General features: G+C 37.8%; 2 protein-coding genes across 2 annotated transcripts; one reads left to right on the forward strand and one right to left on the reverse strand.

Moving 5' to 3' along the window:
• Nucleotides 1-803: 803 nt before the first annotated feature.
• LOC102222199 (protein NLRC3-like) lies at nt 804-15,981 on the reverse strand. Its single transcript, XM_023332115.1, has 11 exons — nt 15,175-15,981; nt 14,982-15,077; nt 13,374-13,481; nt 12,987-13,112; nt 12,096-12,177; nt 9,959-10,172; nt 5,928-7,707; nt 5,668-5,841; nt 3,839-4,012; nt 3,667-3,713; nt 804-2,601 (listed from the first exon to the last, which is right to left on the reverse strand). The coding sequence occupies exons 2-11, from the start codon at nt 15,068-15,070 to the stop codon at nt 2,033-2,035; spliced, it is 3,363 nt and encodes a 1,120-aa protein (XP_023187883.1). The 5' UTR covers nt 15,071-15,077; nt 15,175-15,981; the 3' UTR covers nt 804-2,032.
• A 1,542-nt stretch (nt 15,982-17,523) lies between these two features.
• Nucleotides 17,524-24,856, forward strand: atp6v0d1 (ATPase H+ transporting V0 subunit d1). Its single transcript, XM_005816446.3, has 8 exons — nt 17,524-17,731; nt 18,918-19,089; nt 19,844-20,022; nt 20,108-20,187; nt 20,321-20,398; nt 20,515-20,691; nt 21,676-21,753; nt 23,504-24,856. Exons 1-8 carry the CDS (start codon nt 17,605-17,607, stop codon nt 23,663-23,665), a joined length of 1,053 nt encoding a protein of 350 aa, XP_005816503.1. The 5' UTR covers nt 17,524-17,604; the 3' UTR covers nt 23,666-24,856.
• The last annotated feature ends 736 nt before the right edge of the window (nt 24,857-25,592 follow it).

Consider the following 25,592-nt stretch of genomic DNA (forward strand, 5'->3'; position numbering starts at 1 on the left):
GACCCCGCCCTCCCTCACGGATTTTTGTGCAATTCTATGGTACCTGTTAGTGTCTAGAATTTACAGAGTTTGTGTTATGCGCAGTGATCCTCAGTCACTCGCCGTTTTTCTTCCGGCACTAGGCTCTGTACACCTCTCACGGAATTTTGCTCTGGGACTCCGTCATCCCTCACGGATTTTTGTGATTTTCCAAATTTGTGGTGCATAGATGCTGAAAGCTGCTTCTCCTCGTTTGGTTCTGGTTCTGGGGATGCAGAGCAGAACCAGAACCAGAAGACCTGAGAGGTCTGGAAGGTTGATACAACAACAGCAGATCTTTAATGTATTGTGGTGCTAAGCCATTCAGTGATTTGTAAACTAACACCAGTATTTTAAAGTCTATTCTTTGAGCTACAAGGAGCCAGTGGAGGGACTTTAAAACTGGTGTTATGTGCTCTATCGTCCTGGTTTTTATGTCACCTGGTGACATCATAATGTAGAGCTGTGTGTCGTCTGCATAGTTATGGTATCTAATATTGTTTCCTGTTATAACCTGAGCTAGTGGGAGCATATAAATATTGAATAAGAGGGTTCCTAGGATTGAACCTTGGGGTACCCCACATGTGACCTTTGACCTCTTTGATGAGAAGTTTCCAATTGAAACAAAGAAATCCCTGTTCTTTATGTAAGATTCAAACCAGTTAAGCACTGGACCGGAGAGTCCGACCCAACTCTCCAATTAATGATTCTGATACATTTGCCATTCAGATTTTTGTTTGAGCAGGTTATAATAAGGTGAAGTGAATAAAGTACTGAGACAGGAATCTCTTAGAGCTTAAGTTGTTAGTTTAATAACATGACATGGCATCAGACTATATTTATCATACACACTACACATTCCAACACATTAGTGGACATTTACAAAGAAAGTCATAATAGTTAGCATATAAACACTTTAGAATTGCTAATAAAATTACAGCAGATAATAATCTGATCAAATAAAAACCAAATCAAAGTGTCAGAAAAACTTCAGATACATAGAAAACTGTATTAACATTAAATAACAATTAAACAAAATCACATACAGAATGCTTGTTTTGTTCATTAAAATTTTAAATCTTGGCATTTAATAGAAAAACTAGACATTTTTAAATAAATACAACAAAATTAGGTTCCTTTCTGCAAGAATCTAGAAACTGCTTCACAATGTAGGCGAGTTGAGAATCCAAGTCTGTTTCCTTTAGAAAAGCAAAGGAAAAATTATTGCTAAGAATTAAAGACACATTTTTATAAATCTTTTAGTTTATTTTGTCTGCAAAACGTTGCAGACAATAAACCCAGAGGACAAGTTAATTTAATTTAATAAACTAACTCGACAGCGCTGTTGTTAGTGAATCCTTCAGTTTTTCCTTTAACTTGAAAAGTTTGTTTAAAATTATTTGTTTTTTAAACATTATCATCTTCATAACCTGAAGGTTTGCTGTCATAAACAGCCAGTTTAGCTTTTGAAGATTTAACTTCTGATAAGTTCATAGTTGTTGTCGTTCTTGATATTGAGACTTTCAAATATAATCAATGTTGTTTATTAAAGTACATTTTAATGTTAAGGCTTAAATAGTTTATTAAGAGCAATAAATGAAATCAAAACAAATAAAAACAATAGTTCTATCAGGATGGATTAGAGCAGAGGAGAGGCTGGTGATGGTGCTTCTAGACACCTGATAAACCTTCTTGGTCTGAAGCTTTGATGTTCTCCAGATGTGCAGGGTTTTCTCTGGGTAATTCAAGTTAAGCACGTTTGAGTTTATAGATTATGTGTATATATGTGTGTGTGTGGGTGTGTGTGTGCGTGTGTGTGTGTGTATTTTTGTTTGATATGTTCTCTGATTATTATCTTTGCAAATGGACCATTTACTTATTGAGAGTTCACATCTGAACTATAATCTTGTTGTATTAGATAAATACATACATGAATAGATTATCTGTCCACCTGACTTTTGATTGCTGCTTAGTTCACTTTGTAAAACATTTTTCTCCAAAGGATCAGGCCTCATTATTCAACTTGAATCAGGGAAACTGAAGAGGATTCATCCTCAAGCTCCTGGGTTTGTTCAAACCCAAATGCAGCATAGAGTGGTTCAGTGAATGTTGTCTCAAACGTATGAAGGTGAATCTTTTTTATGGAGGAAACTATGCCAGGAAGTGAGTAAAAGGACACAGTGCCTGCAGACCAGTCCAAATACACTGCCAGCCTGTTGGAGTTGGTCTTTTCGAACGGTTTTATTTCTGTTGGTGTGTTGTTGTGCCAGGCAGCGAAACTCTGAGGACTGCATGAAAGAGCCCAGGACTGATCGTTCCCACCAATGCAGCACTCATCATCCTCCCCCTTCCTCCTGATTCCTTTGTATGACAGTCCTATTCTGACTGTCCCTATCCATTGGACCTCCCAGTAGCAGCGACCAGTCAGACCATCAGTGCACAGCACCTGCTTCCAGGTGTCAAACCTCTCTGGATGGTCGGGGTACGGCTGCTCCTCTTTCACAGCCTTCACATGTTTGTTGTCCGGTAACAGCACCAGATTTCTGTTTGCTGTGTTGGGATCCAGTAACTGCTCAAGGAAGACTGATGAACGACAAAAGACTGGAGTCAATACGCATTTTTCATTTCATAAATCCATATTTGTCTCATTATTTCATTTTGGCTTTATATAGAAGAGTTTGTATTGTCTACCTTAATTACTTATTTAGAGGTTCAAAGATAATGCTTTGTAATCATATTAATCTCTTTTTTCTCAAATGTCTTAGCCAATAACTTCAGGTTCTCTGTGTGCTTTCTCCATGGAGGGCAGAACTGATAGACATTTTAAAAGACTCTTTTCTTACCAGAGTCATTGAACACTTGACAAGATTTTTGCCCTGATCTATGCTGCACCAAGTCGTTCCAAAATCATACATCAAGCCACCAATTCTCTGGACATGATAGTTTTTCAAAATCAAGCCAGTAGGACAGAATGAAAGGACCTTTGATGTGGAGCTCAGCAAGCTTGATGAACATATTTCTACATAAAATGAATTTCAGAAAACTTGTTTAACACAAATTTAGCAAATTAGCGGCATCTGGTTTCAGTTTTATTGTCAATGTCACTGTTGGAAAGGCAGTTAATTAGAGCACTGAGAGATATTTAGTTTGCATTGAATGTCTCATTTACTGTGTTAAGGTGTCAAGCGACTTCTGGTGGCCAACATTGGTAAGTGCGCTCTTTAGTTAAAACAGGTTAAGCAAGATAAGCAGCTCTAATTGTGTGCCAACATTGACAACACGTAAGTTTAACATAATAAGAGCTGCATAGACAATTGTGTGTTTTGTTACTGTAGAGACGCCACGTTTAGCTCAGGTTTGATATTATTGGTTGGTTGTTCTGTAATATTTGAGGTTGTTTATGGCAGGAGCTACATGCTAATGCTAACCACACTGTGGTAATGTTTGCTGTGTAATCTCTGCTAACCATAGAAGTTATGAGCACCTGATTGTTCAACAAAACATAAAGACTAAATTAGGCTGTCTTTATAACCTTTTTGGAGGTTTCTCTTAAAGTCACTTAATCAATACAATTTGAATTGCTGTAAATAAACTGAACTGAAATGGAATGGAATATAGAAAGTAGGACACTAGAAAGGTTTTACTTACACCTTTGGGGTGATGGATTCAGGCGGTGTTTTCCACAATGATCTGCCCTGTATAAGACAGAGGAAATTTAAAGATGTTGAAAATATTCTGTGAATATGAAGAGTTGAACAGGTACACATAGTAATCTTTCTGTGCTGAAATTATTTATCTGGATGAAAATAATTAAATGTACTTTAGAGTTTTCAGTTTCCAGTTTGGATCCTGGAGCCCAGCGGAAAAAGCATTGAGCCCTGATTCTCCTGGATGGTTGAAGCTCAGGTCAAGCTCTCTCAGATAAGAAGGGTTGGAGGTCAGAGCTGAAGCCAGATAATCACAGCCTTTCTCTGTGACCAGACAGCCTGACAAGCTGTAAATATTCATCAAGACATATTGTTACATCAACAACTTATGAATAAATGTAAAAGTCCAAGTTATAAAAACCATACACTAAAAGAATTTGCCTTAACACATGTTTTTCTTCAGGATGTTCATATGTTGGCACCAGGATACCTTAGGTCGCAGTTTGATGATTGACTTAGTTGTCTTTTTTATCTGATTTGTGGCCGAATGTCCCGAACATTTGGGTGAAGTGGTCAACTGACCACTACTTGGTGGTGAGTTGACTAAAATGGTGGGGAAAGATACCAGTCAGACCTGGCAAACACAAATGTATTTTTGCTGGTAAACATCTGGCAGAGTTTCCTGTTGGATTGTACGACAGCTCCAACCTCAGGCACAGCTTTGAACCCATCCTGGAGGAGGCAGGGACAGAGTCAGAGTGGGCAGTTCTGTGCCTCCATTGTCAAGGCGGATAACTGGAGCTGTTTTTGTCCTGGCCGTGGATCACTGGACCAGCTCTACACCCTCAGCAGGGTCCTGGAGGGTGCATTTAAGTTTGCCCAACCACGATGGGTTTTTGTCTCTGCTAAGCAATCAACTACAGCTGCCTGCTGTGTTCCATCTATACCTGCTTGAGTCTCCTCTGCACCTGTATGCATACACCCACCTTCTTTGGGTCGAGTCTTTGGGTTTGGGAACAGCTTCTGTCCCAAGTGGAGGAGTTTAAGTATCTTTGGATCTTGTTCACGAATGAGGAAAAAAATTGAATGGGAGATGAACAAGTGGACTAGTACTGCACTTGTAGAAATGTGCACTCTGTGCCGGTCTCTTGTGGTATAGAGAGAGCTGAGCCAAAAGGCGAAGCTCTCAGTTTATTGGTCGATCTATGTTCCTACCCTCATCTATGGTCAGAAGCTTTGGTAGCTTCTGACCATAGATCAGGTGGTCAAAATAAGTTTCCTCCATTGGGTGTTTTTTTTTTCTCCGAAGAGTTTTTGCTGTGCTAGTGGCTTGTATTTTTTGTGACAGTAGGCAGACAGGAAAAGGGGGGAAGACATCCGGCAAATGTTGCCGGGACTGGGAGTCGAACTCGCGACATCTGTGTTGAGGACTGAGGCCTCCAAACGTGGGGCGCGCTAACCCCCTGTGCCACCACAGCACACCCCCCTCCATTGGGTGTTTGGGCTCTATCTTAGAGATAGAGTGGTCAGCTGGTCATCTGGGAGGGGCTCAGACCAGAGTCACTGCTTCTCCACATTGAGAGGAGCCAGTTGAGACGGGTTAGGCATCTGGTTTGGATCCCTACCTGGTGAGGGGTTCTGGGCATGACCCATGGAGAAGAGACCCAGTGGAAGACCCAGGACTCACTGGAGGGACTATGTTTCTCGCCTGACCTGGGAACGCATTTGGATTCCCCCAAAAGAGCTGACCCAATTGGCAGGGGAGAGGGAAGTCTATGCCCCTCGCTTAGGCTGCTTCAGCCATGACCCAACCCAATAAGCATAAGATGATGGCCGGACAGATGGCCGGACGGACAGATGGACAATAGGCAAACTGGCCTTTCTTCATCTTAGGAAATGGCCAGCTCTCAGTTGTTTCAGTGGTATTACATTTTCTTATTAAAAATACAAAGAATGGAACAATAATGTTATTGTATATTTCCTCAATCTTCCAAATACTCACATGAGAACCTTCAGTCTACACTTTGGACTCCTGAGTCCAAAAGAAAGCAAATCTACTCCTTCATCATGCAGGTCATTGTCACTCAGGTCCAACTCACTGAGGCAAGAGTTCTCAGCGGTTAATACTGGCACCACATGTATACTGTTTCTCTGCGACAGGTTACAGCTACACAGCCTGAAAGATAAGTTCCAAATAATTACTTATTTTCTTTATCTCTTAAATAAATAGTCAAATTTTCTTGAACTTTGTGTGATACGTACAGAGACTTTTTTGATGCTTTCACCACTGGTGCTAGCCACACAAGGGCCTCCTTTGATTTAGAAAACTTCTTGAAGTCAAAAACATCAAGCACTTTTTGTGAAGACAACAAGACAAAGATCAGTGCTGACCACTGAGAAGAGGTGAGCTCTTTTTCAAGGACTTCTCCACTCAGGTACAGCCGTATCTCCTCCTCTAGAGAGTGGTCATTCAGTTCATTCAGCCAGTGAAACATCCGGATGCTTTTCTCAACTGAAGGACAATCCCTGATATTTTTTTTGATGTGTTGGACAAGCGTTTTTTGAACCTGTGGAGCGTTTTTGGTCTTTTGCAACAAGCCTTGTAGGAGGTCTTGGTTAGTTTTCAGTGAAAGCCCCAAGAGAAAGCGGGTAAACATGTCCAAGTATCCATCTGGACTCTCCAAAGCCTTGTCCACTGCACTCTGGTAAAACTGTTTAAATTTCGATTCAGGTTGCAAAGCACTGCGGCTTCTTCTCATCAGATTGTCCCCAGTCTTCATGAACACCAAGAAGACATAAAGTGCAGCCAGAAACTCTTGAATGCTCCGATGGACAAAACAAAACAGCCTTTTCCGGTTCAGTACGCTTTCTTCCTTGAAAGTCTCTGTAAACACTCCTGGGTAAGTCGAAGCAGTGTTTATGTCAATGCCAGACTCTTTTAGGTCCTCTTCATAAAAGAGCAGGTTTCTTTTTTCCAGCTGCTCAAAGGCTAGTTTTCCAATTGCAAGAAAGATTTTCCCAGTCTCTGGATTCCAGGTGGCATCAGTTGTCAACACTTTTTTGTGATATTTTTCATTGTCCTGACTGACCTGTACAACCATGAAATTGATATACAACTCAGTCAGGGTTTGGGGCATCTCAGTTTTCTTATTTTCTTTCAGGACCTGATCCAGAACTGTAGCAGTGATCCAACAGAAAACAGGAATGTGACACATTGTATGGAGGCTTCTTGATGTCTCAATATGAGATATGATCTTATTGGTGTGTTCCTTGTCTTGGAATCTCTTTCTGAAATATTCTTTCTTCCGCTGGTCTGTGAAACCTCTGATTTCTTTCTCACTGTCAACATACTGAATAGGGATCTGATGGACTGCTGCGGGTCGTGTGGTTATCCAGAGACGAGCAGAGGGAAGCAGCTTCCCTCTGATGAGGTTTACAAGTATCGTGTGGACTGAGGAGGGTTCTGTAACATCTATCAGAACCGGAGTGTGGTGGAAGTCCAGAGGAGGTTGAAGTTCATCCAGACCATCAAAAATAAACACAATCTGGAACTCTTCAAAGCTACAGATTCCTGCTTTTCTTATTTCAGGAAAGAACTGATGAATGAGTCCCACTAAGGTGATGGTTTGAGATTTCAGCAAGTTGAGCTCTCGGAAGGTGAATGGGAAGATAAACTGTATATTACGGTTGGTTTTACCTTCAGCCCAGTCCAAAGTGTACTTCTGTGTCAAGAGTGTTTTCCCAATGCCAGCGGCACCTTTGGTCACCAGCGTTCTGATTTGCTCATCTCTTCCAGGTTTAAAAATGTTCTTACAGCTGATGGTTGTTTCTGGATCATCTGGTTTCAAGGATGCTGCTTCAGTTTGTTGAACCTCATGTTCATTGTCGACCTCTCCTGTCTCTTGCTCTGTGACATTAAGCTCAGTGTAGATCTGATTCACAGGTGTCAGTTTTCCTCTCCATGAATTACCTTCAAACAAGTACTGACACCTTTTGGCCAGGCTGGACTTTAATTTCACCTGGCAAATAGCAGCTTGAGTTTCTGAAACAACAGAAAACATACGAGCTTGTTGTGAATACTAAGTAACTACATAAAATGAAAACCATCTGTTCTAAGCTCGGGATTACTTTATTGATCCAGCGGTGAAAGCCAAATCACCATCATATGAGGGGCCGTTTAGGACAAAATTTACGTTTTGTCTCTCACACACTACCAAAAAGTCTCGCATACTCCAAAAAAGTAGCCACGCACACTCCAAAAAATTACGTTTTGTCTCTCACACACTACCAAAAAGTCTCGCATACTCCAAAAAAATAGCCACGCACACTCCAAAAAATTACGTTTTGTCCCTCACACACTACCAAAAACTCACGCATACTCAAAAAAATAGCCTCGCACACTCCAAAAAATTACGTTTTGTCCCTCACACACTACCAAAAAGTCTCGCATACTCCAAAAAAATAGCCTCGCACACTCCAAAAAATTACGTTTTGTCCCTCACACACTACCAAAAACTCACGCATACTCAAAAAAATAGCCTCGCATACTCAAAAAAATTACGTTTTGTCTCTCACACACTACCAAAAAGTCTCGCATACTCCAAAAAAATAGCCTCGCACACTCCAAAAAATTACGTTTTGTCCCTCACACACTACCAAAAACTCACGCATACTCAAAAAAATAGCCTCGCATACTCAAAAAAATTACGTTTTGTCTCTCACACACTACCAAAAACTCTCGCATACTCAAAAAAATTACATTTTGTCTCTCACACACTACCAAAAACTCACGCATACTCAAAAAAATAGCCTCGCATACTCAAAAAAATTACGTTTTGTCTCTCACACACTACCAAAAAGTCTCGCATACTCCAAAAAAATAGCCTCGCACACTCCAAAAAATTACGTTTTGTCCCTCACACACTACCAAAAACTCACGCATACTCAAAAAAATAGCCTCGCATACTCAAAAAAATTACGTTTTGTCTCTCACACACTACCAAAAACTCTCGCATACTCAAAAAAATTACATTTTGTCTCTCACACACTACCAAAAACTCACGCATACTCAAAAAAATAGCCACGCACACTCAAAAATTACTCACGCACATTCAAAAAATACTCAAATTGCGTATACACACACTACTAAAATGTCACACACACACACACACAAACGTTAACTTTCTCGCTCACATACACTACTATCAGCTCGCTCACATACACTGTACTAACAGCTCGCACATTCACAAACGTTAACTTTCTCGCTCACATACACTACTACCAGCTTGCTCACATACACACAGACGTTAACTTTCTCGCTCACATACAGACGTTTATCTCTCACATACACAAGACTAAAGTTGAACACACACACAGTACTAAGACTCGTTTTATGAATGTGTGAGAGCGAGACTCTTTTTGAATGTGTGAGAGCGAGACTTTTTTTGAATGTGTGAGAGTTGTCACGGAAGAGGCGGGGCATAATTTTTGGATCAAACTGCGCATGCGTAGATCCTAAACCAGGGGTGTCAAGATCCAGTCCTTGAGGGCCGCTGTCCTGCAACTTTTAGATGTGCCTCTGCTGCACCACACCTGAATGGAATAATTAGGTCATTAGCAAGGCTCTGGAGAACTGATCTACACAAGGAGGAGGCAATTAAGTCATTTCATTCCAGTGTTTTGTACCTGTGGCACATTTAAAAACTGCAGGACACCGGCCCTTGAGGACTGGAGTTTGACACCCCTGTCCTAAACTATAAGTTTCGATTGTTGACTCACTGTATGTTCTATTACTTAGTATATTTGTGCTTTTAAATATATATAGAACGTTTAACTTTCTTGTAGATTAAATGTGCTATAGAAATAAATGAATCTGATTGATTGATTAAAAATAGCAAAATTGCTGTAGTACAATCTGTCCACTGGGTGCCAGTATTACAGGAATTATTAACCGGCGCCAACTAGTGCCGAAGAAGAAAGAGTTTGCTATACCGAACATGGCTAACTCTAATTCGAAACGAGAGAGAATTGGTCAGGCAGCTGCCATTTTAAACACCATTCTATCTTCTCCGGAGGCAACCAGCACTTTGACAGGCGCATTAAACGATTCAACGACTGCCCGCAGTGCTACAGTAGATTCAGAACTCTCATCTCTGTTCCGTTCCGGAGCGGTTTTTTGGAGTATGCGAGACTTTTTGGTAGTGTGTGAGAGACAAAACGTAAATTTTGTCCTAAACGGCCCCTCATACCATCATGATACATTAATAAACAATAAGAATGTGATAATTTCTCACTATTTTGTAAAGAATCAGCCAGCTGCTCTTCATTCCTTCTCTTCAGGAAGTTCAGTGTGATTTTCAGGAATGCATCTCTGTTGTCACTCCTTTGCTCTTCATTCCCAGCTGTTTCATCATCCACTTTAGGGCAACTTGAGCCCTCTGGGCTCAGCATGTTCTTCATCTTCTGCAGTTCAGTTCTTACAAAACTGATAATGTCATCCTCAAGCACCTGGAAAAGCACAAAAATCCTGTGACATCCTTTTTTCAATAAAAACTTTAATGATGTTTGATAGGAACACCTGGGCACCACCTTGCAGAAATGAACAAAGCATGAAACCATAACAGCTACTGGCGTCTACGTGCTATGGAAGATGGTGCGGGTGGTGTGACAGCTTCAGCAAACACCCAGCCCTGGTCTATTTAAACATGGCTGCTCCTCATAATTGGTGCTTTTCTTTCTCCATAGAAGGCGGCCTGCGTATCATTTTTCATCTTAGTTTTCTAATGTTTATTTTCTGAAGCCATACTATACTCCTATTGTTGTCACATTTCATGCAAAATACATCTTTTAAATTAATAACATTATAAGATGTTCAAAACTGTGTGTTGGCTGCTTGAGGTCTGAGGAGGATGAATCCTTCATGCTGTGATCTCAGCATCTCTAGTCGGGTCATAACACTTGTTTTTCTCTCCATAGTAGCTATGCCTGGTCTGGCATTCTGCTTGGCTGTGACACCATCCTGGACAGAGTCATTGACTAAGATAATACTGCCAACAACTGAACATTTTCCATTTCTGGCTGTTCATTTTTACTTTTCATTAAGATAGAAAGGACTCCTCCATCGGTTCTTCTGGGGTTTTTTGTGTGGATCTCCTCTGTCTTCTCAAAGAACCAATCGGTCGTGACAAATGACCATTGTACTGAACCAGGTTCTGGTTACCAGGGTCTGGTTCTGCAGGAGATCTCTTCCTGTTAAAAGAGTTTTTCCTCCCCAGTGTTTTTCCTCTCCAATGTTGCTACATGCATGCTCAGAATGAATGATTGGTGTAAAGTGGATGACACAACTCAAGTAATTGTCTACTGTTGCCGAATGCTCGTCCAGGAGCAGTAAAAAAGGCTTTTTAAACTAATTTAATAATGAAACAAAGTTGATGCACTGTTTCATAACTAGGATTAATTGTAATGTATGTATGATTTAACTGAAATGACGTTTGTTGTGAATTGGCACTACATAATAAACTGAATTTAAATGAATTTAACTTAATTGGGTTTGTTTGTGTTACACTAAATTTACACATTTACGTTGCATCCACACCAATTGCAAATAATTGTATGATTCTCCAACGCTATGTGGATTAATTCTTTATTTTGGCTCAACTGAAGTTACCTTAAGTTAAAAAAAAAAAACACTAATTGACGATAGGAATCAATTTGTCGTCTACTTTTTAAGTATTCTTGAGCAGGGCATTGACACTGTGAGCATTTGATATATTTTTCTTTTTAAAATATTTTTTGGCCCTGGTGATTTTTATCTACCGATAGCTTTACAGGAAGAAGGGCAGAGAAAGATGGACAAGACATGCAGTAAATGGCCAGAGGGCTGGGAATTGAACCCAGATGCACATGATGCACCCGCTTTACTGCTGAGCCACCTGGTACCTGGCTTCATATAAAGTGAACACGTACAGAGTGAGAAGCTTTTTACTGAGTCAATTGAAATTTTTTATTTCATGACCAAAGACTGACTGAACTCTGTTTCCTACTTTTCACCTGTTTTCTTTGGTTATTGACTGATTATGACCAGCAGCTCATTATCAGTTAAGCACCTCCCTTTCCTACACTGTCGTTGTTGTTATTGTATTGACTGAAACTAAAATTAGGTCATCTACAAGCTGCGTCTGCCAGTAAACCCCAACAATGTGAACAAACAGGTTTTAAGTCTTTAAAAGCTTGGGACTTTCCTGATGTGAACCAACTCTTTAAGGATTATTTCCTCTAATTGAAATATAAAAAGTTAGACCAGTTGAGAAAGTTTATTTTGCTGCTCTGCAGGCCATCCACAGTTTGTCCTGAACTCAACTGAAGCTAAGCTAAAATAAAAACAAAGACAAAATGTGTGTAAGTTCTGAAGAAATAAAGCTGGACTTATACCATGAAAACAGAATCCAGGTGTTCTTTAGGGTCTCTAAAAGCCTCTGATCTCTGGTTAGAGAAAGTCGATAGGCGAGCCAACCTGAGAGAAATGAAGAAAGGCCACAGCAGATTACAGTCAAACTTTATTCCACTGCAGTCACATTCACTGTGATACAGCTTGGTGTTACCAAGGCAGTTATCTATTTGTTTTGAAGCCTTTTTCAGCTAAAATCAGTTTCCATGCATTAAACTAATATGAAAATCTTTGCTGTTGATTAAAATATTTATTTTGCTCATTTCCATTTTACTTGTTTAAAAACAGATATAAGAACATTAGTTTAACTAATAATGATTTGGTAAGATTGTAAACATTTTTATTACAGTGCCTAATTATTCACCTACTTCAAAATGTCCCTTATTTCTCTTTGTTACCTGCTACAACCTGTCACTGCAGTGCAGGCTGTCTTCAGCTCAAATAAAATGTGACTTTATATTCAACAATGAGGAAATTTACAGTTTTAAAGATCTTGATTCTTAAAACAAGGTGAACAGAGAGAGGACCTCTATAAAGCAGAACTATAAAGTATATCTAAAAAAGCTTAAACTATTGTATCTTCTCATTGTTTTGGTTCATCTATGAATAGTTTTTATAAAAAGCTGCCAGTCTGGTTTTCATTTGTTACATTTTATTTATTCTCAGAAACTACTCTGACATTCCTTTTTTTTTTAAAACTAATTATGATTCAAGAGCAGCCATGACATTTCATATTTGTTGCCATGGCATCTTCATGTTGTACTTTCAGTCCTTATTATACACGACATAAACATTCATTAAAGTTTTTGTTTATGTAATGAATTTGTGTTATAATCCCAATTTAAAAGGCATTAATATTTGTGATAAAGTCTTACATTTCAAGAAGAGAGGGGCGTCGTCTCTTGGGTTCATTTGATTCATCTTTAGATTGCTCAGTACTCCCAGCAAACATGGACACACAAGTTGGTTGAGGTGGTTCTGGTGTCTCCAGATCCATTTGGCTTCAAAACAATAAGCTTTATTAGTTATATTTAAAAGTTAAAGGTAGTTCAAATCTATGTCACACATAAATTTGAAATGCATTATTTTAACTGCTGGTAAAAGTCCACAGCTGCTACATTGTCCTCACAAAGGTTGACTTTGATAAATCTGGTTTCTGCAAAAACATTTGGTGTCAACATAACATAAAATTTAAATATTCAAAAATAGTTTCAATTAACACTTGTTCCACAACTTAAATATCCTCTAATAAATTGTCTCACTTTTTATTTCCAGCGGGTTCTCTTTCCTTGAATTGAATTGGTTCGTCTTTACTTTGCATGGACACACGGTTTTCCTGGGAAGATCCTGGTCCGTCCTGCTTCATTTGGCTTAAAACAAAGTCCACATCAAATTTAGCTTTTAAAATGTTTTGCTTTCATGTAAAATATGTTTTTAGTCAATTATTTCAGAGTATTCTTTGGTAAATTCTTAGATTTTGTTATAAGAGGAGATCAGATGAGTGTGGTCTCTTCTGAGCCCTTTGAATTCAACTCAATATTAAGATTTATTAATAACTAAAGGCAGTTCAAATTTATTTCACAAATCAATTCAAAATTCATTGTTTTAACTGCTGGTCAAAGTTCATAGTAACAACATGGTCCTCACACAGGTTGATTTAGATAAAGATGGTCTTTATACATGCAACCATTTAGATTGTATGTATTGTATTATATACCATATAAAAGCTGAATATTCACATATTATTTTGATACTTGTTCCACAAAGAAAATGTCAGATGCATAACACTTAATACGTTTCCTTTAAAAATTAGTGTCACGTTTTATTTTCAGTGGGTCCTTTATTGAATTCAACTGGTTCGTCTTTAGACCAGTGATTTTCCATAGACTCAGGTTTTCCCTGGGAAGATTCTTGTCGGTCCGGCTTCATTTGGCTTCAAGACAAAGTGTGTATCAAAATGAGCTATTACATTTTTTTGTTTGAATTTAAATTGTGTTTTAAATTCAGACATACTTAATCAATTATTTCTGAGTATGGTTCTGTAAAGTCTTATATTTTATTATCAGATAAGAGGTGATCAAGTGATTCTTGTCTATTCTGAGCCTTTTGGATTCAACCCAATGTGAAGATCTACTGGTTTTGTTTCAAAACTGAAGGTAGTTGAAATTTATTCACCAAGGTCAAAATTTACCAATTTAACTGCAGGTCAAAGTTCATAGCAACTACGTGGACGTCTACACACAGGTTGACATCGATAAATCTGTTCTCTGGAAAGCCATTTGGCATCAACACAAACTAATAATCACAAGCCATTTAAATTAAAACTCGTTCCACAAATAAAATGTCAAATGATTGACCACCACTTAAAAATGTATATTTTCAGAGGAACCTCCTTCCTTGAACTCAATTAGCTCAACTTTAGACCGGTAAAGTTTTTGTTTTAATGTAAAAAAAAATTTAATCAATATTCTTCTGAGTATAGGACAGTAAAATCTTAAGAGGTGATCAGGTGATTCTGGTCTCTGCTGGTCCATTTGGCTTTGACATAACATAACATAAAACTGGTCACATGAAAGTTTTAGTTTTGAGTTGAACCTTTTTGACAAACCAGTGCACTTTCTACTAGCTGAGTAAAATCTTATAACAGTTAAGAAATCTAACATTTGACTTTCAGATGAGACGTTGCTGAAATCAACTGGTTCAAATTTAGACCTTTCAGTCGCCTTGGAAACACAGCATAAATCAGTTGACTCTGGTCTTTCTTCTATTTGGCTTCAGTGCAAAATGAACAGATAACATTTATGTTAGAGCAGAACTAATAGCTGAAGAGTCATCAGTAAAAGACAAAATTCATATTCTTATTTTCTTACCTGTAATCTGTAGCCTGTTTGTTCATTTGTGCAGACACAGCAGCTTTAGGGGAAGAATTGTTTTCCTCCATTTCCTCATTTGAAAGCATTTCACACCTTTGGAAATATCAGATAGAATGATTTGTCATTGTAAAAATAAAAATAAATACATTACAACTAAATACAAACAGTTTAAGCAGTTAAGGATTCCTACCTGTAAAGGTTTAAACGGCGTCAGAACGATAACCAGTAAAACACACCATCATTTTCCAGAACAGTGTGTGAGTCTGATTTCCTTGTCACTCTGGTTAAACCAGTCAGTCACAGGGATTTTTACCTGTTTGTGTCTCATGACAGGAAGCAATGTCAATGTAATTTGAACACTGCCACTTACTGACTGGAGCATAACCAGTTACCAGTTAATGGTAGGTTTTGTTGGGATCTGGGGAAGGCTGGCTGGGGTTCTTTCCCACTTTTTCCACCAGGGGGCTTCCTGGAGGTTCCTGGAGGGCGTGGTTTCGCGGCTGCACACCTGACACATATCTGACTCATTTGGAGGAGTATATCTGGATGGAGCTGCCGACACTCCAGTGCCAGAGTGTTAGCCAGTTATGGTATCTGTTGTTACTAGCCATCCTCTGACCAACCTGTTTCTTGAAGTAACTAATTTCGTGTAACCTCTTCCCAGGTGGCCCCTCCGTGACGCCTTGGCCGCCTGACCCGAGTTACTGGCTGGAAGGTTTTTCCACCCTGGATTCCTGTTCTTCCGCTTACCAGCCCACCTCCCTTCCCTGAGCCCCGGCCTCGCGGACCCACCAGTCCCAGATCTCCAGCCGAGCTTTCCCCTGTAAATCCTCAAGTAAGACCATAGCCGGGTTAGGGACTGAGGGCTCCCACGCCCCTGTACTCACCCTATTCTGTTCTCACTAGATCCCAGAGATCCAGCCCTTGCCAGAGAGAATAAGAGAGAGACCTCTCACCTTCACCTGTACATATCTGCACGTTGTTTTTCTAATAAATTTCCCTAACCTGATCTGCCTCCGGAGTGTGTTCTGCACATGTGGGTTCAGAGAATTGATCACACCATGACAGGTTTGAGCACTGGTTGTTCCTGGTTCCTTTTTGAACTTGTTAACATTCCTTCTCCATCTGATGGTGATAATTTGGGTCAAAGTTGACCCAACAGAGTGTTTTAACAGTGCAATGAATCAAACACTTATTAAATCTGGCTTTGGGATAGATAAATCAAGCAAACATTAAACCAACCTTGTTCTTATAAAAAATATTTTACTTTGCTTAAAAACATTGTGACAAGAAACATTCATTCAGACACAAAGATGAGTGATCAAATATTCAGCAATCAAGTTGAAACTTGCTAATTAACATTTATTCAACTATCAGTGGGGACGTATACAGACATATTTAATAAATTAGAATGTCATTGAAAAGTTTATTTATTTTAGTAACTCAGGTTACTGAAACATTATATAGGATAATTACACAGTGATTAATGTTTTCAATACTTTATTTCTATTAATTATGATGATCTTCTGCTTACAGCTGATGGAAACAAAACATTTAAGATTAAAATATTACATCAGACTAATAACAAAACAGTATATGAGACGTAAAAGAAATAATTATACAAATATATACATTTTATATAAATCAGGGCTTACACAGAAGTTGTGTTGTGTAAAATCATTCTGCCATGCACAAATGATGGTTCAAATAAATCAACTAAAGTACAAAATTAATGTGACATTTATTCCAATGATGAGTGCATTTAAATTTCTACCAGAACTTTTCCAGATCACAGTGAAAGCGGAGAATTCATGGAAATTTTGATCTTGAAGAGAGAGTTATTTCTCCTGATGATTTTGTCTTTATGTTTTAGCTGTAAAACATACAGCTAAAACATAAACATACTGTGGTCATTTTATTACATTCATTGCCACTTCCTTGTGATTTTTGTCTAACAATTTCCGGTTAAATGCTACTTCACATTTGCATTCTTACATTTATTAATTATTAGATAATGAATACACCAATCTGCTTTGTTTCAATAAGTTTCAGCATTATAGCCCCATTATCGTTATCTAGGGTCTGACTATTCATACATCATATATTTGCATCTTCTGTATTGAATGCATATACATAATGCAGTATGTAGCTTCATGATTCCTTTATTATGACATAAGTTAAAGACTGCTGTTGAGTGTCTAAAAAAATGGTTAATGGCTTCCGGAGGATCATCAACATGAGACTGGGGTAATTTTGATTTTGAGATACTTAGTAGGTTTTAACAAATTCTGTGAATAGTTTGAAATCTCTATTGATTATATGTTTTATGATCATTCTCTGTTTTATTTACACTTTAATTTTCCAATCATGTTCAAAATAAACAAAAAACTAAACTAAATACTGTTCATTTGGCCAGCACATACTACTAGAAAAAATGGCAGCGAGCAGTGAGGACATTATTGCCACCTACTGGTCGATCTGCGTCACTGCCTCTTTACTCCAAGTTACGCACGAGCAGGTGACGGATCAGATGACGGTCACGTGGCTCAGTCAGCTGATGCTAACTCTTAGCAGGACTGACGGTTCCCCAGCGGCAGTGACGGTCTGACGGTCGGCCAGGATGCCTTTCTCCGAGCTGTATTTTAATGTCGATAACGGCTACCTGGAGGGCCTGGTCAGGGGCTTCAAAGCTGGAATACTGTCTCAGGGCGATTACTTAAACCTGGTTCAATGCGAGACTCTGGAAGGTGAGCTAAAGGAGACCGAAGCTAACAGCTAAAAGCTAACATCAGCTCTCTGTGAGGAAATTAAGGCTTTTAACTGCAGACATGCAACATGCAGAACCCAATTTTTACTTATAATAGTCGATAAGCATCAAATAATAATAATAATATGTACTGAAAACATTAAACGATTGAGGAACTTCCCGTTCGTCGATGCTAGTTAGCATGTCTATGTTAGCTGGCTACTCAGTAAATGTAGGAAATTGTTCCCGAGATTATTGGGCTTTTTTAGAGGAAGTGAAGCAGCTTCTTTCTCCACTGCCATTACTGTGTTTCTGTTCAGATTACAAATAAATCCCTGTTAAAGCTTACGTTCAGATATTCAGCTCTTATTTACAATATTACAATTTCCAAAATTATTTCTTCGTTTTTATTCCCAACCACAATAGATTTACTAATTGAACCAATCTGTTGGTAGCAAATTTCAAAATGAGGTCAAGCCAAATATTTTTAATATGTTTGGTATGACCTCTTTATTTTTAAAATAAGTACAGCTGTTTTTTACCCATTGCTGATTGTTTTTGCATCCTTGTGTTTCTTATTGTGCTTACCACGAGAAACCTTGAAATTGGATTAATCTCAACACTTGTTGCATTTAATTTTTATTTATTATTAAAGTTTATTTTATTTTTGGCATTTTTTTCTCTCTTTTCAAGTCTGTTTATTTTTGAAACTACAACCTCTGTAGTGACAGTTTCATATATGATTTTTGGTTGTCAAAAGCATAATTACATTTATTTTCAAGCAAATAAAGCCTAAAATCTTCTACTTAAGAATCTCTGTATTTCATGCAGAAGGGTAGAATTTATAATAAAATGTGTTGATAGAACTCCATAAAATGGAAAATACAATAAAATATGACAAAAACTTCAGTACATGAAGCATTTGTCCTTGTTTGGAGGAATGTAGGATTAATATAGATAAGTCACATTTTGAAAAATATCGAACAATATAATTTTGTTTCAATCAATTTTACAAGTAGAGAAGCTTGAAAAGTACTTGAGATTTTCCTGAAGTCAGACTTTCTTTTGCTCTGAATAGATTTTTATTAACATCACCTTATTAATTACCTAAATGTTTTCATGTAAGCACATTCTCGTCCCTCCTAGTACATGTAAATCTCATTATTCTGTCTTTGTTCTCGCTGCAGACCTGAAGCTCCATCTGCAGAGCACCGACTACGGCAGCTTCCTCGCTAACGAGGCGTCTCCGCTCACCGTGTCGGTCATCGACGACAAGCTAAAGGAGAAGATGGTGGTGGAGTTTCGCCACATGAGGAACCAGTCGTACGAACCTCTGGCCAGTTTTATGGATTTCATCACGTAAGTGGAAATCCGCCATATTGAATCTGTTCTAACAAAACCTCTCACTGTTTCCTGTCTCACATTATAATGAATTTTCAAATTCAAAATGACTTTATTAATCCCAAAGGGAAATTAAGTGTTGTTAATTTAAATTCAATTTAATCGTAAATTTAATTTAAATTACAGTTCTTTTAAAGATAGATGATCTAAATGCTCTACCACATTAAAAAAATGTGTTTTAAAGTCCCAATAATCGCTAATTATTGATAATTAGAATGATTAATTGGATAAAAATTTGGTACATTCTGCAGATTTGTCCCTGAAGCTTTTTCATACAATGTAAAAAAATACATTAAAAGATGCAAACAAACAATTCTTTTTTAAATATGAAGATAAACATTTTATTGCCTGAACGTGTCATGATTTGCATCAAATGATGCATCTTTTTGCATCAACATGTGAAAAGCTAAAATACTTTCTGCTTGACTTAACATCAATACAATGTAGAGCTGATCTATGGGGGTTTTCTAAAATTACCAATTAATAATTTGATACAGACAACAGAATTTTTATCTTAAATGCAAAATGTACATATTTATGTGCAGCTTTGACTTAATTACTGCTCTGAGTGTTATTCTGTCAGCAAATTAGTTTTTGTGCATCTAAGCTCCAGTTAACAATTAATTGATTACTAGTTTACTTGACAATGATTTCAGTAATCGATTAATCTGATTCATTGTTTGATTAAAGCCACATTTCTGGTGCTGTGCAGGTACAGCTACATGATTGATAACGTGATCCTGCTGATCACCGGCACGCTGCACCAGAGGGCCATCTCTGAGCTCGTCCCAAAGTGTCACCCGCTGGGCAGCTTCGAGCAGATGGAGGCGGTCAACATCGCCCAGACCCCCGCCGAGCTCTACAACGCCATCCTGGTGGACACGCCGCTGGGTACGTGAGGCGGCGTTAGCCCCGGACTGGAGGCAGGAACACAGACGAGTCTCATGTTGATGGATGTTGTTGTGTTTTTGTCCAGCTGCCTTTTTCCAGGATTGTATATCTGAGCAGGATTTGGATGAAATGAACATTGAAATCATCCGTAACACTCTCTACAAGGTAAATCCTCTTGTTACACTGATGCTTTATTTATCATGCACTGAAAACTTTAGCTGAGTGTGAATAGACAAAATATAATTCCTGTGTTTATTTCTGTTTATTTAGTTCCTAAAAGATGTTTGTGTGTTTTCAGGCTTATCTGGAGGCTTTCTACAAGTTCTGCTCTAATCTGGGAGGAACGACCGCAGACACCATGTGTCCGATTCTGGAGGTCAGTGTTTACTTTACAGAGTAATCCGGCATCCAGATATTTGTCGTTTTGCCACTAGTGATAGAAAGTACAGTGTTTGGTTTCACTTTTGGTTTTTGTTCCCGTTTCTGCTGCAGTTTGAGGCTGACAGACGAGCTTTTATCATCACCATCAACTCCTTCGGCACAGAGTTGTCCAAAGAGGACCGAGCCAAGCTCTTCCCGCACTGCGGCAAGCTTTACCCAGAAGGCCTGGCGCAGCTGGCCAGAGCCGACGACTACGAGCAAGTCAAGGCGGTCGCTGATTATTATCCTGTAAGTCCAGAAACCTTCAATACGTCATCATCTGTTTGTTAAATTCATAATGAGATTCACCCAGTGGGTCTTATTTTCCTTATCGAAGCAAAATCAACTCTGGTTTTCTAGTTAAAGCTCAAAGTCTGACTGGTGAGGAAGGCAGAGCCAAAAATGGCAGCACTACTTCAACCTGCTGTCACTCAAGGAAAAGTAAAAAGTAACCATCTAAGAAATTACTCAAGTAAGACTAAAAAAAGTATTTGGTAAAAAAGTTTACCCAAGTAACTGATCAAATTATTAATCAGTTAATATTTAAGAATTATATCATCAGATGCACCAAAATGTAAAGTTAAGTGGGAGTTTTGGTATTTAAAGGACCAAAATGACAATAATTCATATAAATAACAAAAAATAACAAAATCGGGCAAAATAAATATTTTCCAAATCAGTTTCTTTCAATAAAAAAACTTTTGAAACTTTAACAGAAACAGCTGGTGTGTGTTTGTGTTTGGTGAATTTTGGTTAAAACATGTTTGTTTTTCATTCAGTGGGTAGAAAATGCAGGAATTTTACAGAAGAATAGAAATACTTTATAATAAAATGACCTAAACTACAACGTAGTAAAAATACTCCTAAAAGTACATTTCTTCAAAGAAGTTACTCAAGGAAATGTAACTGGTTACTCTTTTTTTATTTTAATTTTTTTTCGTGAAAAATAAATAACCTAACAAAGAATAAGATGTGAATATATTCAGCTCATTTAAATCATTGCAAAAAAAATAATTGGCAATAAATAGATTACAGAGTAGTTCCACCAGGGGGCGCTGCCTCACTCCACACGTTTCCACCACATTTAAGTTTTTAAAATGTTTTTTTTTCACACATCTAAAGGAGTTCTTAATGTTTTTAATTTTATTTTCCCACATCGCTGCTTTACTTTTCATCCCAGTAAAAAAAGCTCAGATCTCCGTCTGACTGTTTTTGATTTTTTCCTCTTTCCAGGAATACAAGCTGCTGTTTGAAGGCGCTGGGAGCAACCCAGGAGATAAAACCCTGGAGGACCGCTTCTTCGAGCACGAGGTGAGTCACTTTTTCTGACACATTATTCCTGCGTTTAACAGGAGCTGGCTCGGTCCGAGAACCTCTCTTCACTCTGAGTCACAGTCATGGGACACATTTCACCAGGAGAAGGTCATTAAAGGCAACGGGACAGCTTTTCGCTCGTAAACACGCCGTCATATGCAGCGCTTTCATAAATCAAGGAAGTAATCTGCCAGGTATATTATTCATAAACAGCAACATTTGTTCTGAATCCAGAATGATAGGAATCAAATTTATCCAGACGTAATGTAGATTTAACACTAGATTTTAATCTAAGTAGTCATAAATAAAATTACTACTAATTACAGAAATGTGTCCCTGTTTCTTTCTGTTGCTTAAACGCCAGAAACAGTCACATTTTCCAGTGAATAAATAGTGATTACATAGTGAATCCTAATGGTGGAAAAAGGTCATATTATTTAGAGCAGTTTCTATTTAACTCAATATTTTGTTGTTCTGAGATCAACATTATTTTTCTGTTTCTTAGCTTCACTTTATGTGACATCATCAGTTTGTGTCAGACAGACACTTTAATAAGAGTGATGGCTGCTCCACGGTCTGGTTTTTGAGGTTTGACACATTTTAAGATGAAAATATGTCTCTGTTGTAAGGGAGAAAGAAACATAGCCTTCTTTCAGCCAGCTGAACAGCAGTTGACACGATTTTCTAATAAAACAGAAGAAAACTTGAGCCACTCAGCAGTTTTCTGTGGGAAATTGCTAAAAGAATTTTAAATCTTAAACATTAGATTGATTTTATTGTATTTAAAACCTAAACTTGGCATCCCGGTTTAGGTTTTTCCAACTGCATTTGAAGCTTTCACACTGATAACTGGTTCAAACAGCTTTGACCCGTTTAGTTTAGTCTAGTCAAATCCTGATGACCTGGATCGTCTCAGCATCTGGTTCTGATGGTTTGTGTTTCCAGTGTTTTTGTTTTGAAGATGTAAAATATTTACAGTCTTGAATACAATCACAGCTCTGAAATATTTGTTCTGCTGTCGCTGAGACATTGACCTGCGATTCTTTAGGACCAAATGTTTACGGGCTTTGGTCCAGGTAGTCCTTTATAGTGTTGAACACAAAAAAACAAGAAACAAAACTGCTTCGTGATGCCTTCTGATGAAAGTCTGGATGAAACAGACTCTCTGTTTCCCTTCATTCTGGACAAAAACAATGAAAATGGCCCAGACCTCAATGTTTACCTGGACTCAGAGGAGATGCATTTATTATTCTCACAAACTGCCATCAACACGGCGTTTGATTCCTCATGTGTTACAAAGTAAAAGAAAATAATTGTAACCAAATCTGTTACAAAATCTGACATTTGATGTAAAACAGAGGAAAACATTTTTTTATCTCAGTGTCAAAATTCAGAATAAACCGTAAAACTAAGCATTCTGCAGAATAATCAGCATATTTTTACAGAGACAGCATGATGCATGTTATTCATGGTTTCAGCTGTGTGTGGCTTTTCTTTTTGATCGGGTTTTATTTTGTGCATTTAAAATGAAGGTCAAATTTAAATGTTTATTCATCTCTGATACAGTAAACTTTTATTATTACACATTATGATTATACCTGAAAATAGTCTCAAAACAGCAAAAACATCTGGGACAATTTATCATCCAGCATAGTTTGTTGTCGTGGAAAGCCTACTGTTGCAGTATAATAAATTTTTACAGCTTTTTACAGGAAGTTTTTATTTCCTTGCTGTTTGTTTCCTGCAGGTGAAGCTGAACAAGCTGGCTTTCCTCAACCAGTTCCACTTCAGCGTCTTCTACGCCTACGTCAAGCTGAAGGAGCAGGAGTGCAGGAACATCGTGTGGATCGCAGAGTGCATCGCCCAGCGGCACCGCGCCAAAATCGACAACTACATCCCAATATTCTGAGCGCTCAGCTCCACCTTCCTCCCATCGCCCGCCCTCCCGGCAGTTCATCTGGTCTCAGGGTAAAACCTGGATCCAGAATTGGCTCCGAAACGTTCGTCTAGATGTAGGTTGGTTTTCTATGTGGTGCATTTTCTGCTCTGCACTGAAAAAACAAACTTTTACCAAATAATTTAGTCTAGTTTCTAGTGTAACTATCTTAGTTCAATTGAAATAAAACAAAACTAATTTACAAGTAACTTTTTAACAAGATATAGAGACTTGTTTTAAATAAATAATTCCTTAATATTGATGAAAAAGTTTTAGTTCCACTGGCAGATGAATTAACCTTTAGATGGGAAAAATGTTTTGTTTTCAGTGAAATAAATAATCTGCCAATGGAACAGTATTTTTTTCATCAATATTAAAGAATTATTGACTTAAAACAAGTGTCTATATCTTGTTAAAGAAGTCACTTTTGAGTTGGTTTTCTTATTTTATGTGTAATAAGATGTTTGCTCCAGAAACTAGGTTCCATTGCTTGGTGAGGTTTAGTGTTGTTCAGTGTGAAGAAATCAGCCGAGGCGTTTTGTTCCTGTTTTGAACCCATTTGACTTTCAAACACGTGTGTGTGATTGTCTAAACCTTTCCGAGCTCGTCGTCCTCCCATCCTTCAGCCGCTTGAATAAACTCCAGACCAGATTTGCAACTTATTAAAACCAGGATGTAGTTGGCACGCATCAGCTTCTGATTTTTCTTCCTCCAGCTTAGATAATCACAGGATGCGATTCTCACCTCCCATCTTATGACGTTACTTAAAATAAAAACCCAGAAATCGGAGTTCCTGTCCAGCTCACAGCAGAAAACATTCCTCTGCTCTGTCCGTACGTCAGAGCTCGTATTTATTTCTGTTCTGGTGTTTCGTCTGCATGTCTGGTCGTTTGTCTTTTCCCAACAAAACGACGAGTAAAACGAATGAATCTGATTATTATTGTTAAACATTAAAATAAGAGCTGAGCTGTCACGTTTCTGTACATGAACAAAGTGAATGATTGTGGTTAAATGGAAAACCTTAAAAGATATATAGATATTTAAAGATGATTATATGATTTTCTGTTCTCATGCTGTATAAAATTTGATTTCTTAATGTTTGTTTCTGTTGTTGTGAAATGTGTATTATTAATGTGACAGTAATAAACAGTCTGAAGAAACGGATCTTTTTTCATTCATTCACGTTACATCAACCAATTAAAAATGAATCCAGCAAAGTATTTTCAGTAACATTTGCTCTGATTTAAATACATAGATTTTCTTAATATTTCCCTCCCAAGCAGTGATATTAATCGATATTTCTGTCTCCAGGTTTTCTCTGTGCATCATTAACGGTGCCATCTTAGGACTCAGCTTTTTTCAAACCCAAAGATCTAATTTAAAAATTATTTTGAGCCTCCAGAGAATAAAAAATATTAAACTGTTTAGATATCAGGGCCCTTATTGATTAAAAATAAACAAAAAACATTTCTGTCCAAAACCTCAGACGCTATTAATCTGAGAAATGTTTTAGAAAAAACAAAGAAATTTCTGAGCTCCAAACGTCAAAAATGTGCAAGAAAAAAAGTCAGAAATTTTTAGATTCATCTCCAGAATTTTTTTTAAATAATTTTTTGTGTAAAGCACCAAAAGTTGATTAATGTTAAAATTTCAGATTTTTTTTCTGACTTTTCAATCTCCACAAATTTTCCTTTTTTATTTCTGGGAAATTTCCCAAATTAATCTCATAATTTTTGACTTTTCAAGTTCAGAAATCTCCAAGTCTTTTCTAGATTAATCTCCAACTTTTTTCAGGTTTTTTTCTTGCAAGTTTCCAACGTTTGGAGCTCAGAAATGTCTTTGTTTTTTTCCTAGAAAATGTCTGAAATTAATCTGAAATTTCTGATTTCTTTTTTTGCTT

This window comes from Xiphophorus maculatus, chromosome 4, assembly GCF_002775205.1.
Source record: "Xiphophorus maculatus strain JP 163 A chromosome 4, X_maculatus-5.0-male, whole genome shotgun sequence".
Taxonomy (NCBI): Eukaryota; Metazoa; Chordata; class Actinopteri; order Cyprinodontiformes; family Poeciliidae; genus Xiphophorus; species Xiphophorus maculatus.

Excerpts from the sequence above, each read along its gene's own strand:
- LOC102222199 (XM_023332115.1), bottom strand. The coding sequence starts at position 15,070 with ATGCTTTCAAATGAGGAAATGGAGGAAAACAATTCTTCCCCTAAAGCT. Across the intron at positions 13,482-14,981 it reads AAACAGGCTACAGATTACAG|CCAAATGAAGCAGGACGGAC; the intron begins GTAAGAAAATAA and ends CTTTGTTTTAAG. Across the intron at positions 3,714-3,838 it reads TGGAAACTGAAAACTCTAAA|GGCAGATCATTGTGGAAAAC; the intron begins GTACATTTAATT and ends TGTCTTATACAG.
- atp6v0d1 (XM_005816446.3), top strand. The coding sequence starts at position 17,605 with ATGCCTTTCTCCGAGCTGTATTTTAATGTCGATAACGGCTACCTGGAG. Across the intron at positions 20,023-20,107 it reads CCTGGTGGACACGCCGCTGG|CTGCCTTTTTCCAGGATTGT; the intron begins GTACGTGAGGCG and ends GTTTTTGTCCAG. Across the intron at positions 20,188-20,320 it reads TCCGTAACACTCTCTACAAG|GCTTATCTGGAGGCTTTCTA; the intron begins GTAAATCCTCTT and ends GTGTGTTTTCAG.